The 17,100-nt window shown below is 45.5% G+C and overlaps 1 protein-coding gene across 2 annotated transcripts in view; it reads left to right on the forward strand.

Moving 5' to 3' along the window:
* The window catches only part of traip (TRAF-interacting protein), a 62,478-nt gene that overhangs the window by 14,784 nt on the left and 30,594 nt on the right, over window positions 1–17,100 (forward strand). For both annotated transcript variants that reach the window (XM_086002000.1, XM_086002001.1), the window contains exons 4-7: window positions 1,538–1,618; window positions 11,794–11,833; window positions 16,161–16,288; window positions 16,396–16,490. In XM_086002000.1, the coding sequence (XP_085858126.1) occupies window positions 1,538–1,618; window positions 11,794–11,833; window positions 16,161–16,288; window positions 16,396–16,490 (344 nt within the window). The remainder of the gene's footprint in view (window positions 1–1,537; window positions 1,619–11,793; window positions 11,834–16,160; window positions 16,289–16,395; window positions 16,491–17,100) is intronic.

Consider the following 17,100-nt stretch of genomic DNA (forward strand, 5'->3'; position numbering starts at 1 on the left):
TACAAAAGTGTTATCCTGAGGTTACAGCCCTTTTATCATATAGCATGACATGAATCTGTCATTCATGTGGAAATGACTTATGAAGTAATACTGGGCGGCCTGCTGGTGGCGCTGTCCAGGGAGAGTATAAATACTCGGGCACGGGCCCAGCTTGCTCAGGACATTCATTAACAGGAACTAGTGAAGGACACAACTCGATCTCAATGTTGAAAAACAGTTGATTAAAGCCTTGTTTAATACTCAGACCAAGTGCCGACTAGTTTTCTTATGTCATAGCATTTCTACTTTAGAGGGACGCTTGAAATATCGAAGGACTTAGAAACTTGGAATATCTTATCTATCTATTACTATATTAAAATCTTATATCTATCTGCACTTCCTGCCAACCTTTTCCCATTATAAATTCCTATGTAAGTTGTCATGTTGTAATTGCACTCCCACCAGTGGAGGTGTGGCACCCATTTTAAGTTCTTCTTTTCTTCACTGCATCACTATTTGATACCAGGAGGATTGGAATTTAGAATAAGAGACAATCATTTACTTCAATTATTTCAGTAGAAACAGTGGGCCGTATTTTGCAACCCCTACGAGTGCGTACGAGATGCGCACGTGCCCGTAGGGGCCGCGCAAGCTCCGGGTTTAGGCATGTGACGCACATGCGCTGAAACCCGGCACTTGTGATCCGTCAAGAATCTTCTTGACCGATCCTCCACATCCCCGGGAAAAGGGCCTCCGTGGGTGGAGAGTTGCGCTATTTGCCCAGCTTCCGCTTGCTGGCAGGCCGTGAAATTCTTATGCCTGGTAAAAGCAGGCGTAAGGCCAGCATAAGAGTTTTTTTAAAATAGAAAAATAAAATGTTATCACTCACATATATATTAAAAACCCTGTCCAATAAGGTAAGCTTATATTTAGCCCCGTTAAAACATATTTTAAAAAAATTCAAAAAATTAAATTTTTGTTTAAAATATTTAATTGAATGCCATTTTAATTAGTTTTATATATGTAATTTAAAAAAATTATTTCATGTGTTTGTGTATTTTTTAAGTCATCCCCATTCATACTTATGACAGTTCCGTACGTACGGAACTTGCATAAGTATGAATGGGGATTCCCTTCTTTCATTGTTTTGGCTGCCCCACGTGATCCATGGGGCGCTTGCGAACTGCCTGGGATACGTGGGCCTCTACGCATTTCTACCAGGAGAGGCCCAGGATCGTAAGCCTCCGTATCTCCCGGACCACCAGGTAAATGCGTAGATGTTTTGATGGTCGGAGTCATCCGTCCGCGGGAAGCCTCCGATCGCAAATTCAGGCCCAGTATTACAGAAATAGTGCTTGCAATAACCGGCATGGGTGACTTCGAATCAACTCGTATAGAGTTGCTCATGATGCATTTTTCCTCACCTCTGTATTGTGGCGTGAACACTTCTTCCACGACGCACAGGGTACATCACCCTTTGCTGTCTTTTTGTGGACCAACATTTATTTTTAACTAAAACCTCACTGCGGTGGAATGAGATGTCCTTGTTTCCTAATAGGTCAGTGCAAGGCACATCGTCAACAAGCTGTTCTTCGACATAGGTGAGGGGGAGCAGGTGTTGGATGCAGAAACTCTCCAGGTAAGGCTGTCTTTTGCTGCAAAACCTGCAACTTGGCGCTTGCAGTTTTGGCAACCCAATCACTTGTGTTGTGCTGTCTCTCAACAAATCTTGCTGGTTCAGAACTGGAGATAATCGAGGGTATATTGTATCTGGTGATTCCCTAAAATGAATGTATAAAATATTTATTTAAAAAGGGTGATTTATAGGTTGTGCAAGTTCGAGAAACGCTCTAACATGGAAGTTGCCACTTCAATCGGGATCAGCCACATTCCTTTTGTTTTTCAAATGGATATTCTAGAGTTTAAGAAGGGGGTATTTTTATAAAGAATCTAATAAAAGGGGATTTTTTAAATTTTACACTTAATAAAAACTGTCACTTTTAATTAGCGTAAGTAATTAAAAAGTAATAGAACGCAAGCCGCTGTTGTCGCAGGGTTGATGCAGTGGCAAAGCAGAGCATAACGTAAGAAATAGGAGCAGGAGTAGAACATTCATCCCCTCGAGCCTGCTCTGCCATTCAGTAAGATCATGGCTGATCATCTACCTCATCTCCACCTTCCCGCCCTATCCGTTGATTCCCTTAGCGTCCAAAAACCTATCGATCTCTGTCTGGCTTGAATATACTCAAGTGAATGGCTGGAGACCAAGAGAAACTTGGCTAGTGTTACAACAAGTTGCTCTGTTTTTCAAATGGCTTCACTCCAGCTCAGTTCTGACTGGAATTTTCTAGACATAGCCGAGAACATTGAGCATAATGAGTGATTACAAGGCCATAATAATCTCATCAAAGGGGTGAGCAGAGATCCAAGAGAACACATCGAGCAGTTTATAATAACCTTCCCCCCAGAACAAGGTGACGTGTATTCATTCCCAGTTTTATTTAGCCAGTGACATGTCCTGTTTGTGGTCATTTGGTGCACTCTTAAGGATTAGCAATGTGGTGCATTTACTGCAAGTTTTTCAAGTGATAATTACTGGGAAATGACACCGGGGGGGGGGGCCTCCCATTAGTGCCCTAAGACAACTCCCATTAGCGCAAAGCAACTGGCGCCCAGGCGCGGCAATGTTTGCACCACTCGTGAAATTGACTAGACATTTTGCGGCGGCGCTAAACACTACCGCCACGATCTCCTGCGCCCGCAAATCATGACGTTAGCCCCGGTAGTGCCCCAGACCGGGTATTGAGTGGCGCCCCCTGTCTTTCCGCCTGCCGCTAGCAACGACAGGTAGAGGAGAACGTTTTGCAGTTGGGAAGGGACTGGGGGAGCGCTATTTAAAGGCGGCCTCTTCCTGCCTTTTTTTGTTGGCGACATTTTTGCACCACGCATTCTGAGAGTGAGAGAGAGACTTCTGGAGAGATTCAACACTGTGTGAAGGAGTTTTGGGTACTGAGCAGCACCTTGCAGGTTCATTTTGATTTGACCTTCCTTGCATCGATTTAGAAGAGACTATGGGGGCTGCACTCAGCTCTTTCCCTGAGCCTCTCCATTGTTCTTTCCAGCAGATTTGATGTACAGGTCTCTCCAGGCCGAGATTCAAGGCTGCAATGAGCAGGGTGTGGATGGAGAGCAAGATCGACCCTCTCCTTTAACAACTGGCCGGCGCCAGTGTGTCTGTGTTCCATTGCTGACTGACATCACATGAGCTTCGCCAGCGCTCTGAGGTAGCGCCTCGCTCCTCGGCGTTAGCACCTTGAGAGGTGTGTAGCGCCTGATTTAACGCTCAAATCACCTCCAGGGGCGATAGAAGCCAAGTTTGCAGTCGGAGGCGATAATTAGCGCCAGGCGCTAAACTTTGCGCCCGGCTGATAATTGCGCCCCAAACGGGGCGATACAGAACTTCTCCTCCCTCAATGTTTATACTATGTAAAGAGATGAAAAGGAATGTTGGAAGTTTGCAATAGAAACCAGGTGCGAGAATGAACACACAGGCAAAATACTGCAGTAGCTGAAAATCTGAAATCTAAACAGGAAATGCTGGAAATACCTCAGCAGGACAGGCAGCACCTGTGGAGCGAGAAAGAGAGTTAACGTTTCAAGTTGAAGACCTTTAGTTAGTGAGTTGCCCTCCAGGGTTTTGATTTAGTTCTGATGAGAGGTCACCGGTGTAGTGTATGTACCTTTTAAGGGGGAGAACTACTTTTTACAGCTCCTGTATCCTGTAGTACCGGCAGTGACCACACCTGTATATAAGCCCTGAGTGGCGCTCTGTACAGTCAGTTGCAGTTTGGACCTCATCCAGTAAACACCTGTTGATCGTTCCCTGCAGTCTTTGTCTGATTATTGAAAGGACACAACATTAAGATACTCGGATCTAACATTGGCGACGAGAAGGTTCGAACCTACCTGCAACTCTGCATAAGGGAGTCGAGTCCAGAAGCACGGGCATCGCAGGGGAGGCTGTCGAGAGCCAGGCTTGACCTTCCAGCCACGGTGGTCCAGCGAAACGGGCTGGCAACAGGTACTGCGCAGACCCTTCCTGGACAGCGGCAGCTAGAGCCGACCGAGCGGCACAGAAAGGGCCGAGCAGCGTCGACGGGGGAGAGAGTGCGGGCAGAGCGCATGGGGTGCAGCCGGTGTTCAAGGGCCGAGCAGCGTCAACGAGAGAGAGCAGAGCGCAGCCGTTGTTCGGGACCGAGCGGCGTCAACGGGGGAGAGAGGTGAGAGAGAGCAGAGCGCAGCCGGTGTTCAGGGGCCGAGCAGTGTCAACGGGGAGAGAGGCGCGCAGGAAAACGCGAGGCGCTGCCATTGCCACGAGGACCGCAGAGAACGGCATTGGCAGCAGCGCAGGAGCAGCGCGCGAGGCCTACAGGGCGTCGCCATTTGCCAGGAGGACCGCCGAGAGCGGCGTTGGCAGCAGCACGGGAGACGCCATTTTAAGCCGCTGCGGGGGGAAGAAAGGAAAGCGCGGGAGACGCCATTTTAAGCCAGTCTAACCACACCCAAAAATGCCAAAGAGTGGCAGTATCACAGCGTTCGACAATGAAGTCGAAGATTGGACGACATATGTCGAACGCATAGAAGTATACTGCAAGGCGAATGAAGTGCCAGATGACAAGAAAGCGCTGGTATTGTTGAATTCAATGGGTGCAAAAACGTATGGCTTACTACGAAACCTAGTAACCCCAGAGAAGCCAGTAGAAAAGGATTTTGAAAACAGTGTCAGTCCTACAGGACCACTTAAACCCCACACCGCTGCTGATAGCAGAAAGATTTAAGTTTCACAGAAGGAACCAGCATAAAGATGAAAGTAATGCTGAGTATTTAACGGAACAGCGCAAGCTATCGAAACACTGCCAGTTTGGAACGGGACTAGCAGATACTTTAAGGGACAAGTTTGTGTGTGGGCTTCAAAGTGAAGGAACCCAGAAACGGCTTCTATCAGAAAAGGATCTTACGCTAGACAAGGCTTTCAGCATTGCAGTATCACACGAAGCAGCCGCACGGGGCGCTGCAGAGATACAACGGAGACCGCAAGAATATGGCACAAATGAAATGTCATACGGAACAGTGAAGTGCTATCGCTGCGGCAGAACAACACACGACCATAATGATTGCTGGTTCAAGGACAAAGTGTGCAGACAGTGTGGAAAAGTAGGACACATAGCAAGAGTCTGCAGGTCGGGAAAGAAAACCAGCAGCAAGAAATCTCCACAGGAGAAGTACAAGAAGGTACATAAGGTGACGGAGAGTAGTTCAGACGAACAGAAGAGTGATACAAACTCCGGAAGCATGGAGCTAGGTTGTCTGAAACTACATAATGTGATCAAAATGGAGGATCACCAAACTATCTGGGTCACGCTCAAGATAGCAGGAGTCCAAGTGAAAATGGAATTGGACACAGGATCAGCCCTAACAGTCATAAACCGAAGGGACTACAAGCGGCTATTCTCACATATACCCTTGAGAGATACAAAGATTGTCTTGAAGATGTACACGGGGCAAAAAGTCTACCCCAAAGGAAAAATAAGGGTGAACGTTATATATAACGGCAAGGAAACACCAAAAATGGACCTATATGTATTGCCAGATGGAGGACCACCACTACTAGGACGTGAATGGATCCGGAAGATACAGCTAGATTGGCATTCCATACAAGCACTGACTGTAGATGCCAAAAAGGATGACGACGTCCCACCTGGACGACTGTCAAAAATGCTAACTGACGCACAAGAAGTGTTCCAGCAGGGACTCGGAACACTAAAAGGCATAACAGCGATGATCAAAATAGAGGAAAATGCAAGCCCAAAGTTTTTTTAAGGCCAGACCGGTACCTTATGCGATCCGCCCAGCCGTCTAAGCAGAGCTGGAAGGTTTGGAACGTTCAGGAGTACTGTCCAAAGTGGACTGGAGCGAGTGGACTACACCCATCGTTCCTGTAATGAAGAGGTCGTTGAGTAATACGCCTGGGGAACCAAAGAAGGTTCGCATCTGTGGGGACTTTAAGGTGACAGTGAACCCAGTCCTTCACACTGTACAATATCCGCTTCCGCGGTTGAAGATATTTTCGCCTCGCTATCTGGAGGGAAACGCTTCACTAAGATTGATCTGGCCCAGGCGTACCTGCAAATGGAGGTAGAAGAAGCCTCGAAACAGTACCTCACGATCAACATGCATAAAGGTCTCTACCAATACAACCGGCTGGTGTTCGGGGTAGAATCAGCTCCGGCTATTTGGCAAAGGGCAATGGATCAAGTCCTGCAAGGGATTCCAGGGTCCCAGTGTTATTTGGACGACATCCTGGTCACGGGCGAAAATGACAGTGATCACCTCGCCAACCTGGAGCAGGTGCTCACTAGATTGAAGGAATATGGGCTCCGAGCTAATCGCCACAAATGCAAGTTTTTCCAGGAGCAGATCTCGTATTGTGGCCACGTTATTGATGAAGAGGGGTTACATAAGTCCCCTGAAAAGATTGAGGCAGTAGTCAAGGCTCCAGCACCGGAAAATGTGTCACAACTGAGGTCGTTCCTCGGGCTGGTGAACTACTACCATAAGTTCTTGCCGAATTTGTCTACCGCACTACACCCACTGAACACCCTACTGCAAACGGCGGTACCATGGAAGTGGCGTGACTAATGTAAACGAGCTTTCCAGAAGAACAAAGCATTGATCACATCGAAAGAGGTGTTGGCTCATTTCAACCCAGCACTACCAATTCGGTTGGCGTGTGATGCATCACCCTATGGCATTGGAGCGGTGCTGTCGCACAAATTCCCGGACGGCTCGGAGAGGCCAGTAGCCTTTGCGTCTCGGTCACTAACCTCAGCCGAGCGTAACTACGCCCAGATTGACAGGGAGGCCCTCCGCCTAGTGTGGGGAGTGAAAAAGTTCAATCACTATCTGCACGGGCAGAAGTTCACCTTGCTGACTGACCGCCAACCACTTGTCTCCATCTTTAATCCAAAGAAGGGCGTTCCGGTGATGACTGCGCAACGGCTACAAAGATGGTCCCTTTTTCTAGGGGCGCACCAATATGATATCGAGTATAAGGGCACGAAACAGCATGGAAACGCTGATGGGCTATCCCGCTTGTCACTGCCTACTGCGGAGGAAGCACCAGCAGTGGATCCTGTCGAAATATTTCATTTGACTATAATTGAATGCTTGCCAGTAACTAACACTGGTATAGAGAAGGAGACCCGAAATGACCCGACACTGTCTCGGGTATATGATTTGACGGTGAAGGGATGGCCAGCACATGGCGACTCACTGTTGCCAGCATTCTCATCCAGAAGAGAACAGCTGTCAGTATGCCAGGGGACCTTGATGTGTGGATCCCGAGTGGTAATTCCACCCAAGTTAAGGGAGAGAGTGTTCAATGAGCTTCACGAAGGTCATCTGGGAGGGGTGAAAATGAAAAGCCTTGCTAGGGCTTATGTGTGGTGGCCGGGGATCGATCAGCAAATCGAGGACCTGACAAAGAGAGCTCAGGATGCCAGAAGGTCCAAAATGCACCACCACATGCCCCTCTACACCCATGGGAGTGGCCCTCATCTCCGTGGCAACGGGTGCATATTGACTTTGCTGGTCCATTCATGGACTCAATGTTTTTAATAGCCGTGGATGCGCACTCGAAATGGCCTGAGGTGATGAAAATGTCCTCCACCGCCACGGAGAAAACTATTGCAGTCCTACGGACCATTTTTGCCAGGAACGGCTTTTCAGAGCAGATTTGCTCTGATAACGGACCACAGTTTGTGTCCGAAGAGTTTCGAAGATTTATGAAAAGGAATGGGGTAAGGCATTACACATCCGCCCCGTATCATCCCGCCACAAATGGATTGGCTGAGAGGTTCGTACAAACCTTTAAAAAAGCAGTAAAGGCCATGTGCGATGACGACATTCCACTGCAGCATAAGGTGGACAATTTACTGTTAGCCTACAGAAATGCGACACATGCAGTCACCAACCAGGCCCCGGCCATGATGTTCTTTAACCGAAGGTTGAGATCTCGTCTGGATTTGCTCAGACCAAATGTACGAAGAGATGTTGAGAATAAGCAATTCCAGCACATCAATGAGAAGCCGACAAGGAGCTTCAATGTAGGGCAACCAGTCTTGTCCCGCGACTACCGAACAGAGAAATGGCAACCAGGAACGATATGCACACGGCAGGGGCCACTGATGTACACAGTGAATGTTGGGGAGAACATTGTGAGACGCCATGCTGACCAGATCCTAGAGTCACAGGAACGAGTCAACCCCATGTCTCGGCCATACGTACCTGGTGAGGAACCCGACGTACAGGTCGCATCTACCTCAGAAACAATAGCATTGGAAGCTGATGAATCAACTGACGACAGGGTGTTAGAATCACCTCCGCACCAAGAGCGAGACACTCGGGAAAGGCGTTACCCAGAACGAATCAGGAAGCCTCCCCAAAGACTGAATTTATAATAGACTATTTCCAGTTAATGTTGCATGTTAAAAGTGTTAATTGTAATTAGTTTGATATTTAATTGTTAAATGAGTGTTATGGTACTGTTAATCTAAAAGGGGAGGAATTGTAGTGTTTGTACCTTTTTAAGGGGGAGAACTACTTTTTACAGCTCCTGTATCCTGTAGTACCGGCAGTGACCACACCTCTATATAAACCCTGAGTGGCGCTCTGTACAGTCAGTTGCAGTTTGGACCTCATCCAGTAAACACCTGTTGATCGTTCCCTGCAGTCTTTGTCTGATTATTGAAAGGACACAACATTAAGATACTCGGATCTAACAACCGGCCTGAAACGTTAACTCTGTTTCTCTCTCCACAGATGCTGCCTGGGCTGAGTATTTCCAGCATTTTCTATTTATATGGTAGAATGAACAGTTTGATCAAAGAAAGTTATCTTATTGTTTCAAGTGACACCATAATAATTGTTTTTGTAGCTTCTATAATGAGACTGTCCCTAATATATTTTATGCAATTTTAAAAACTATATACTTCAATATATTTTACTCCTGTTAATTTGAAGTTTTTTTGCTCAAACAGTGAAGTGATCTAGTACAGGAAACTCTTTTTTATCCGGCACCGATGGGACCGGCGTGTTGCCAGTTTATCAAAATTTCCGGATGACGGAGAGGGTTATCTACCGAGGCTATTTTTAACAAAGAAAAAGAAAAAAATCAAGAAATGTGCAGTATAATTGGGTACTCACCTACAGAATGCTGTGTTAAATGGATGGTAGAAGATGCTTGATTAAGTACAGTACTGCCAGTTGAGGGTAATCCATAACTCCTTAATTACTTAACAGTAAAACAAAACTTATAAACGACTGTACAGTACAGTATAAAGTACGGTGGTTGACTGTACACTTATTCCAAGTCAGCTGGTTCATCAGGAATATCCATGCCAGCTGGGTCATCAGGATCATGCACTTCAACAGATTCTTCAGGCACTTCCACTGCTTCAACTCTTTTGGAAGCTTCCCTAAACATGTCCCGGATGTCTGCTTGCTCAGTGGACTCTTGCCTTTTTTGTAGAAAGGTGGAATGCAGAATATGGAGGTGCATAACTTCTTGGGCAGAATAGCAAGGCTGCCTTTCAGCAAATTGGAGGATTAAAGCAAATCCTTCTGCAGCTTTAGCCCAAGAAATCTTCTCTTCAGAAATCTCATCCTCTTCACTTTCCATCTCACTTTCCTTTTCTTTCTTTGGATTCAAAACAGTCTCCATTATTTCATCATCACTTAGCATATGCACAACAGCAACTTCTCTATCTGCATCAACCCACTGCTCAATATCACTTTCACTGAGGTGACGTAGAGGGTTTCCTGGGCCTACATTTTTCACCATGCCAGCCATTTCCATTACTGTACTCCTCTTGGGACGAACATTGAACCCATGAAATTCCTCCTCTGAAGAAGAACCTTCGGCAAACATTACAGAAGGCCACAATTTGCGCCAGGCTTGTCTCAAAATGTGACCTTTCACCAAGTTCCAGGAACATGCAGCATTAAAGATGGCATCTTTAAGATTGTATTCCTTCTGAAATGCGTGAATATTGTCATCTTGGCTTATCAGTTTACGTAGGAAGTCTTTCTTGTAATGACACTTGAGATTTTGGATAACGCCCTGGTCCATGGGTTGTATGAGAGAAGTTACATTTGGTGGCAAATAAATGGTGAAAATATTTCCCAAAACCAACTCGGATTCATGCGAATGGGCTCTACAATTATCAAGCAATAAAATGCATTTGCTATCTTCAGCTTTCCCTATTCTACGGAAATGTTCCCTCACAGATGGAACAAAAATATGATGGAACCAATTCGAAAAGATTTCCTTATCCATCCAAGCATTTCTTTGAGCTTTGTACTCAACAGGTAAATGCCTCACATTTTCAAATGCACGGGGATTTTTATACTTCCCAATGACAAGAAGTTTAACCCGATGTGATCCAGCAGAGTTTGCACATGTTAACACGGTTACACGATCTTTATTTTTTCTTGTAACCTGAAGCATTAGCCTCACTAGCCCCAGCAGGCGTTGATTCTGGCAAAAACCTCCAAAATAAGCCAGTTTCATCGGCATTGTATAGCTGTGCTGGCGACAAATCATGTTGCTGCACAATCCGATTGAAATAATCGCAGTATTCTTCTGCGGCGTCGTGATCAGCTGATTTCTTCTCCCCGGAAATATCGAGTCGTCGTATCCCGTGCCGTACCTTGAAGCACGTTAGCCATCCCTCGAAGAAAGCACACTTGTCAGTGAGCTCCATCTTTACGTAGAAATCCTTCGCTTTCTCGATTAGCATGGGTCCGGAAAGTGGAGCACCCTCTGAACGCATAAGAGAAAACCACTCATAAAGCACGGTATCCAGCTCTTCAAGCTTAGGCTTACGAAGCGTACGCCATTTCTCTACACCCTTAGATGTCTCCGAGCTTGAATATAACTTGAGCAGCTTATCCTTCTGTGATTTGATGTTGTAGATTGTTGACAAACCAATTTTGAATTCATTCATAATGTTGATACGCTTCTCTCCCCTTTCTAGTCGTTGGCATATGTCGATTTTCTGTTTTAAAGTTAACACCACTCTCTTCCTTTTGCTTGGACCAACTTTTTGGATTTCCATAATGCAATGCAATGACTACCAGCAGCGTGGGAGACACAGAGTACCCCTGTAAAATGGCGGATCAGGAGAGACTACCGGCAGCGCGGGAGAGTCAGACTCCTGTTACAGGGGTATTGAGGTGTTCCGGCTTCCGACAGCGCCAAGAAGCCGAGTAGTGGCAGTTTGGAGAACTACCCCCACTGACTAACTCGGCCACCGCGGGGGACTCGGACTCGGCAACATTGCCGGTTATTGAGGTGTTGTTTTCGGAGCGAGAATTTTGCCGATTAATAGAGAATTCCGGATATTTAGGTGCCGTTTAAACGAGAGTTTCCTGTAATTGAATTAAGCAGTTTACATACAACAGCATGTGTCCACAATTTTAATTCAAATTTAATTTGTCAGACGTGTTCATGAGTTTAATTCAAATTTACAGATAATTCAAATTAAGTAACTTCAAATTAAAAGTAGACTGTAAAGCAAATCACTTGGATCAATGTGGTGGCTTGCTATCTCCAAGCACTTCTCATCTTTTTAAAACAATGAATTTGATTTATATTTTCATAATTAAAATGTAAAAGGTGGTTAGAATTCTTGTTTCTGTTCTGTGCTCTATAAATCTGTCAGACTGAACTTTTAATTATCTGTGAACTTCCAGAATGAATTGGACAGAGTCAAGTCTCAGCTGTCACTGAGAGGTAGGAACTAATTTCCTGTTTTAATACACTACGCAGCTCATCGTTACCTTCAGAGTGAATGGAGTGTAAAATGGAACTATGAACTAGGCTGGGCTGTAGTCCGGTTTATGGTTAAATGTATATGGCAAGCTTGTTTTTATTTTAAATTTAAAAAGATAAAGTTCTCAAATGTGCTATATTGTGCTTGTCTAAAAAAAAAAAAAGTGTTCAGTTGTATTAAAAGAAAAGTAGCTTTGATTGAACAAGAGCCATCCTTGTCTTTATGTGCAAAGCTGACCAATAAGGGTGTAAAGGTGTGACGTGTGCATTGCATCGTGCGGCACTTTTGTATAACTTCTTTTCTGCAACCCAGTGGTGTGTTAACTGTTTGCTGTTATCTTTCTAACTTTATCTTCAGTTTCCTGCGTACTAGTCAGTCATTGAGAAGGCAGGTAAAGCCACTCCCAAGTTACTGGCTGTGAGTTGCCTGCCGGGGTTTTGATTCTCCATCTGTCTAGCCCACTCTTCTCGATGGCAGGTGCCTGATCTTGGTCATGCCATGTGGGGAATGATGAGCAGGAACCAGTTTCCTAACACTCAGCACCTAGCCTGTGAGTGGCAGCAGAGTGTTCACCCCCTATCAGATTTGTTTTGTGATTTGCAAAGACTTGGGCCTTTAAAGGAACACACTAGGATAAGGTTCTATAATTGTCTTATTCTGAGGTTTCCTTCTAAAATCATATCCCCGACTTAATTAAATTAAATACCCCAAAAGATTGTCAGAAGATCACAGATGAGGCAGGCCATTTGGCTAATCATAGTTCATCCATCCACAATGGCCCTAAAATTCCCCATTGTACCATCCGATTGTTTCTTCAAAGGCTCCACTACTCTAACGAGGAGTCCATTCTATGTTGATTCTTCCTGTGAAGAAAATCTTCCTGATCCCAGTGCTAAATTTGCCTTTTACTAGTTTGAACCTTTGGCCCCTTGTCCTACTCGCACAATTTAATTGGGAGTAATTTTCCAGATTTACTTTTTCCGTACCATTTACAATCGCGTATACCTCTAGGATCACTTCTAAAATATTTTCTTTCAAAGCCGAAGAGCCCACGTTTCTCCAGTCTTTCTGCATAACTGAGATCTCTTAAGACTGCGATCCGCCTCATGACTCTTCTCTGCACAGCTTCCAAAGCTTGGATGTCTCCCTTGTGTCGCAATGATCAGAACTGGAAACAGTACTCTGGGTGTGGTCTGACCACTGCAGTTTAATCATAACTTCCTCTGACTTGCATTCTCCTGTTTTGGCAATGTCGTAATTTATTGGCTTTGTTGATTGAGTTTCTGCTTTGAGCGGACATTTTGAGTCCTGACTCTGAAGGCACGCCTACATTTTTTTCAACTTCATCCTCAGCTATTTCAACACCATTCGCAAAATCTGTCTGTTGTCCACCTTTCCCTCCAATGAATATTGCGTCACGTTTGTCTATATTAAACATCATCTGCCATTGTTCTGCCCACTTGTATATTTTGTGCCGCTTGTTCAGTAATTTCTGAGCTGCTTCCTCTGCACCCTCGCCTCCGAGTCAGAAGGTTGTGGGCTCAAGTCCCACTCCAGGGACTTGAGCACACAAATCTAGGCTGACACTCCAGTGCAGTGCTGAGGGAGTGCTGCACTGTCGGAGGTGCCGTCTTTCGGATGAGATGTTAAACCGAGGCCATGTCTGCCCCCTCGGGTGGACATAAAAGATCCCATGGTACTATTTCAAAGAAGAGCAGGGGCGTTATCCCTCAATCAACATAACAAAAACAGATTATCTGGTCGTTATCACATTGCTTTTTGTGGGAGCTTGCTGTGCGCAAATTGGCTGCCGTGTTTCCTACATTACAACAGTGACTGCACTCCAAAAGTACTTCATTGGCTGTAAAGCGCTTTGAGACGTCAATTGTTTGTGAAAGGTGCTATATAAATGTAAGTCTTTATTTTTCTTTCTTTCTAGTTTGGTGTTATTTGGAAATGTAACCAATTCATGCTGTAAATTAGAAACAGTAGTGGTCCCAAGATTGATCCCTGGGACACCCCACTCAGTACTTGGACCCCCCTCCCCGAAGTAAGACCTCTAACAAGTGCCTGTTGTTTCTACCCTTCAGGCACTTGCTATCTATTCCCCAGATCCCTAATGCTTTGAGTTTAACTGATAACCTTTCATGTGAAGTCCAGGTACACAACATTATAGGGCTTACACATCTCCACTTGAGATGTTATTTCCTCAACAAAAAAAAATTTGCATTTCTATAGCGCCTTTCTTGAACCCCAGGACGTCCCAAAGCGTTTCATAGCCAATGCAGTACTTTTGAAGTGTGGTCACTGTTGTGATGCAAGGAAATGCGGCACCCACTTTGAACTCTGGTTGGCAGGTCAGCCAGGATCTTCCCCGTCTCAATCCGTGTTGACTGCTGTTAATTAAGTTGTTATTGTACGGGGCAATCTTCAGGTTTATAGCTAATAATCGATTCTACTGTTTTATACCAGATTTGGATACCATCAACTCTTCCTCGGGGATCAGTAGAAGTCCTAATCAAAGCTGGGGGTGGGAAGTGAGAGACATTTGTCTTTTGTTAGTTATTGGGGGGGTGTAATGAAAGACGAATGGGTCTGTCTTTATCGGACTTTGATTTGTCACTATTCTTTCAGCTCTTGGAGCAAGGTGAAAGTTACCCCTCTCTACCAGCTGTAAAGCTCCAAAATGAAATGTTAGAATAGTCTTAATGGACCTGAAAGAAAGATTTGCATTTATCCAGCATCTTTCACAACCACCGGAGGTCCCAAAGCGCTTTACAGCCACTGAAGTACTTTTTGAAGTGTAGTCACTGTTGTGATGTAGGAAACGCGGCAGCCAATTTGTGCACAGCAAGCTCCCACAAACAGCAATGTGATAATGACCAGGTAATCTGTGTTTTTGAGATGTAGATTGAGGGATAAATATTGGCCAGGTCACCGGGGAGAACGCCCCAGCTTTTCTTCAAAATAGTGCCAGGGGATCATTTACGTCCACCCAAGAGAGCAGACGGGGCCTCGGCTTAACGTCTCATCCGAAAGATGGCACCTCCGACAGTGCAGCACTCCCTCGGCACCACACTGGAGTGTCAGCCTAGATTTGTGTGCTCAAGTCTCTGGAGTGGGACTTAAACCCACAACCTTCTGACTCAGGCAAGGGTGCTACCAACTGAGCCACGGCTGTGGAATGAATTGTCATTAACTTAACAATAGCATTCAGAGGCTACTAGATTGGCTGAAGTGGCCCACTGGTTGACGATGCCCTACTTACTTTAGATTTAAGTTCCATTATTGGAGGGGGGGTGGGTGGAGTACTGATGGGGTGTTCACCCACTTGACCCAAGGGTTCTTGTTGATCACACCCCCTACAACCCCCCAATGCTGACGGCCTTTGTTCTGGTCTTTAGGGTATTCATTTTAAATAAGAAACATTTCCCTTGTGCTTTGCATCCTGATCACAGATACAGTATTAATTTTCCTATTTGAAAGTTGAGTTGCTGTCACCTCTTTCTCTCTCCACACCTGATTAGGACTTTTATTTTTGTAGGGCTTGGACTACCCAATCTCTCTGACCCTTCAGGCAGAGTTAACAGCGCCCAAATTTGGGTGTCTTAAAAATGTATGCTGTTTTCAGGAAAGAAAAAGCGATGTGCCTCATCATATCCTCAGGGTGTCTCAAAGTGCCTCACAGCCAATTAATTACTTTGGAAATTATGTTGGCAGCAAATTGAGTACAGCAAGATCCCACAGACAGCAAATGACATGTGAGATTGGTTAATTTGTTCTTTTAGTGATGTTGGTTGAGGGAGGAATGTTGGTCAGGGCACTGGGCAAACTTTCTGCTCTTTGAATAGTGCCACGCAATGTTCCTGTAATTCTTTTTGGATGCGTGGCCCCTTTAAGGGGCTGCGCGGTCCATTCAAAATACCACACGTGCGACTTTTCACATTGAAAAGACGGTGAGCCGGCTGCGAGGGAGGTCCAGGGAGCTGCGCAGCCACACAGCTTAAAGGGAACATTGGTGCCATGGGGCTCTTTACATCCGTTTAAACAGACTGATGGGGCCGAATGCAAAAGGTGGTGTCACCAGCAGTGCAGCACCTTCTCGGTACTGCATTGAAATATCAGCCTAGCTTATGTGCTCAAGTCCCGGAGCGGGGCTTGAACCCACGACTTCTTGGCGCAGAGATCAGCTGAGCCAAGCCGACACTCTGTTGATGACGGAATTTATAGAATGTACTAGGAAGATGGGGACGTTTGTCTGCTCTTAACCTGGTCCTTTGGTTTCAGAGAAAGAGAAGAAGGACCGCCAGTCAATCATTGATACACTGAGGGACACCCTGGACGAACGCAACACAAGAGTACAGTCTTTGACAAAGGAGCTGAGTGAGACTCAGATGCTGTGCTCGACTCTCAAGGTAATTCATGCATGCAGCTGTCCGTAAGGGTTGTAACCCACCTGCATTCATCGATTCGCCGGCGCGTTAGTCTTTCTTTACATCGCCCATGGGTTTTATTTTCACAGAAGCAGATGAGGTATCTGGAACAGCAGCAGGATGACTCAAAATCCGCAAAGGAGGAGGCACGCAGGCTTCGACAGAAACTGAAAACTTTAGAAAAGTATGGTGAAACCAGCGTTTTTGTATAATAAACAGCCATGCGAATTTCCTTTGTTAATTACATAGAAGCAGGCCGTTTGGCCCAACAGGTCTATGCTGGTTTTTATGCTTCACACGAGCCATCTCCCACCCCTCTTCATCTAACCCTATCAGCATAACCTTCAATCCCTTTCCCCCGTCATGTGTTTATCTAGCTTCCCCTTAATTCACTATTTAAACATTTTTAAATTATCACTGCAGTTTGCTCATCGTTCACGTCCAACTCTGAGACCCTAAGTCACAAATTGAGTAGATGCTGCAGGGGGAATCAACAGAGAATAAGGAGATCATTTTTTTTTAAAAAGCAATGTTATGTGGCAGCATTTGTAACACAGGCTGATACCTGGGATGGCAGGAATGACGTATGAGGAGAGACTGGGTCGATTGGGCTTATATTCGCTAGAGTTTAGAAGAATGAGAGGGGATCTCATTGAAACTTATAAAATTCTAACAGGACTAGACAGACTAGATGCAGGAAGGATGTTCCCGATGGTCGGGGAGTCCAGAACCAGGGGTCACAGTCTAAGGATAAGGGGTAAGCCATTTAGGACTGAGATGAGGAGGAATTTCTT

The sequence above is a fragment of the Somniosus microcephalus genome, chromosome 11 (assembly GCF_052327205.1).
Source record: "Somniosus microcephalus isolate GS21.2 chromosome 11, FLI_Smic_1.0, whole genome shotgun sequence".
NCBI lineage: Eukaryota > Metazoa > Chordata > Chondrichthyes > Squaliformes > Somniosidae > Somniosus > Somniosus microcephalus.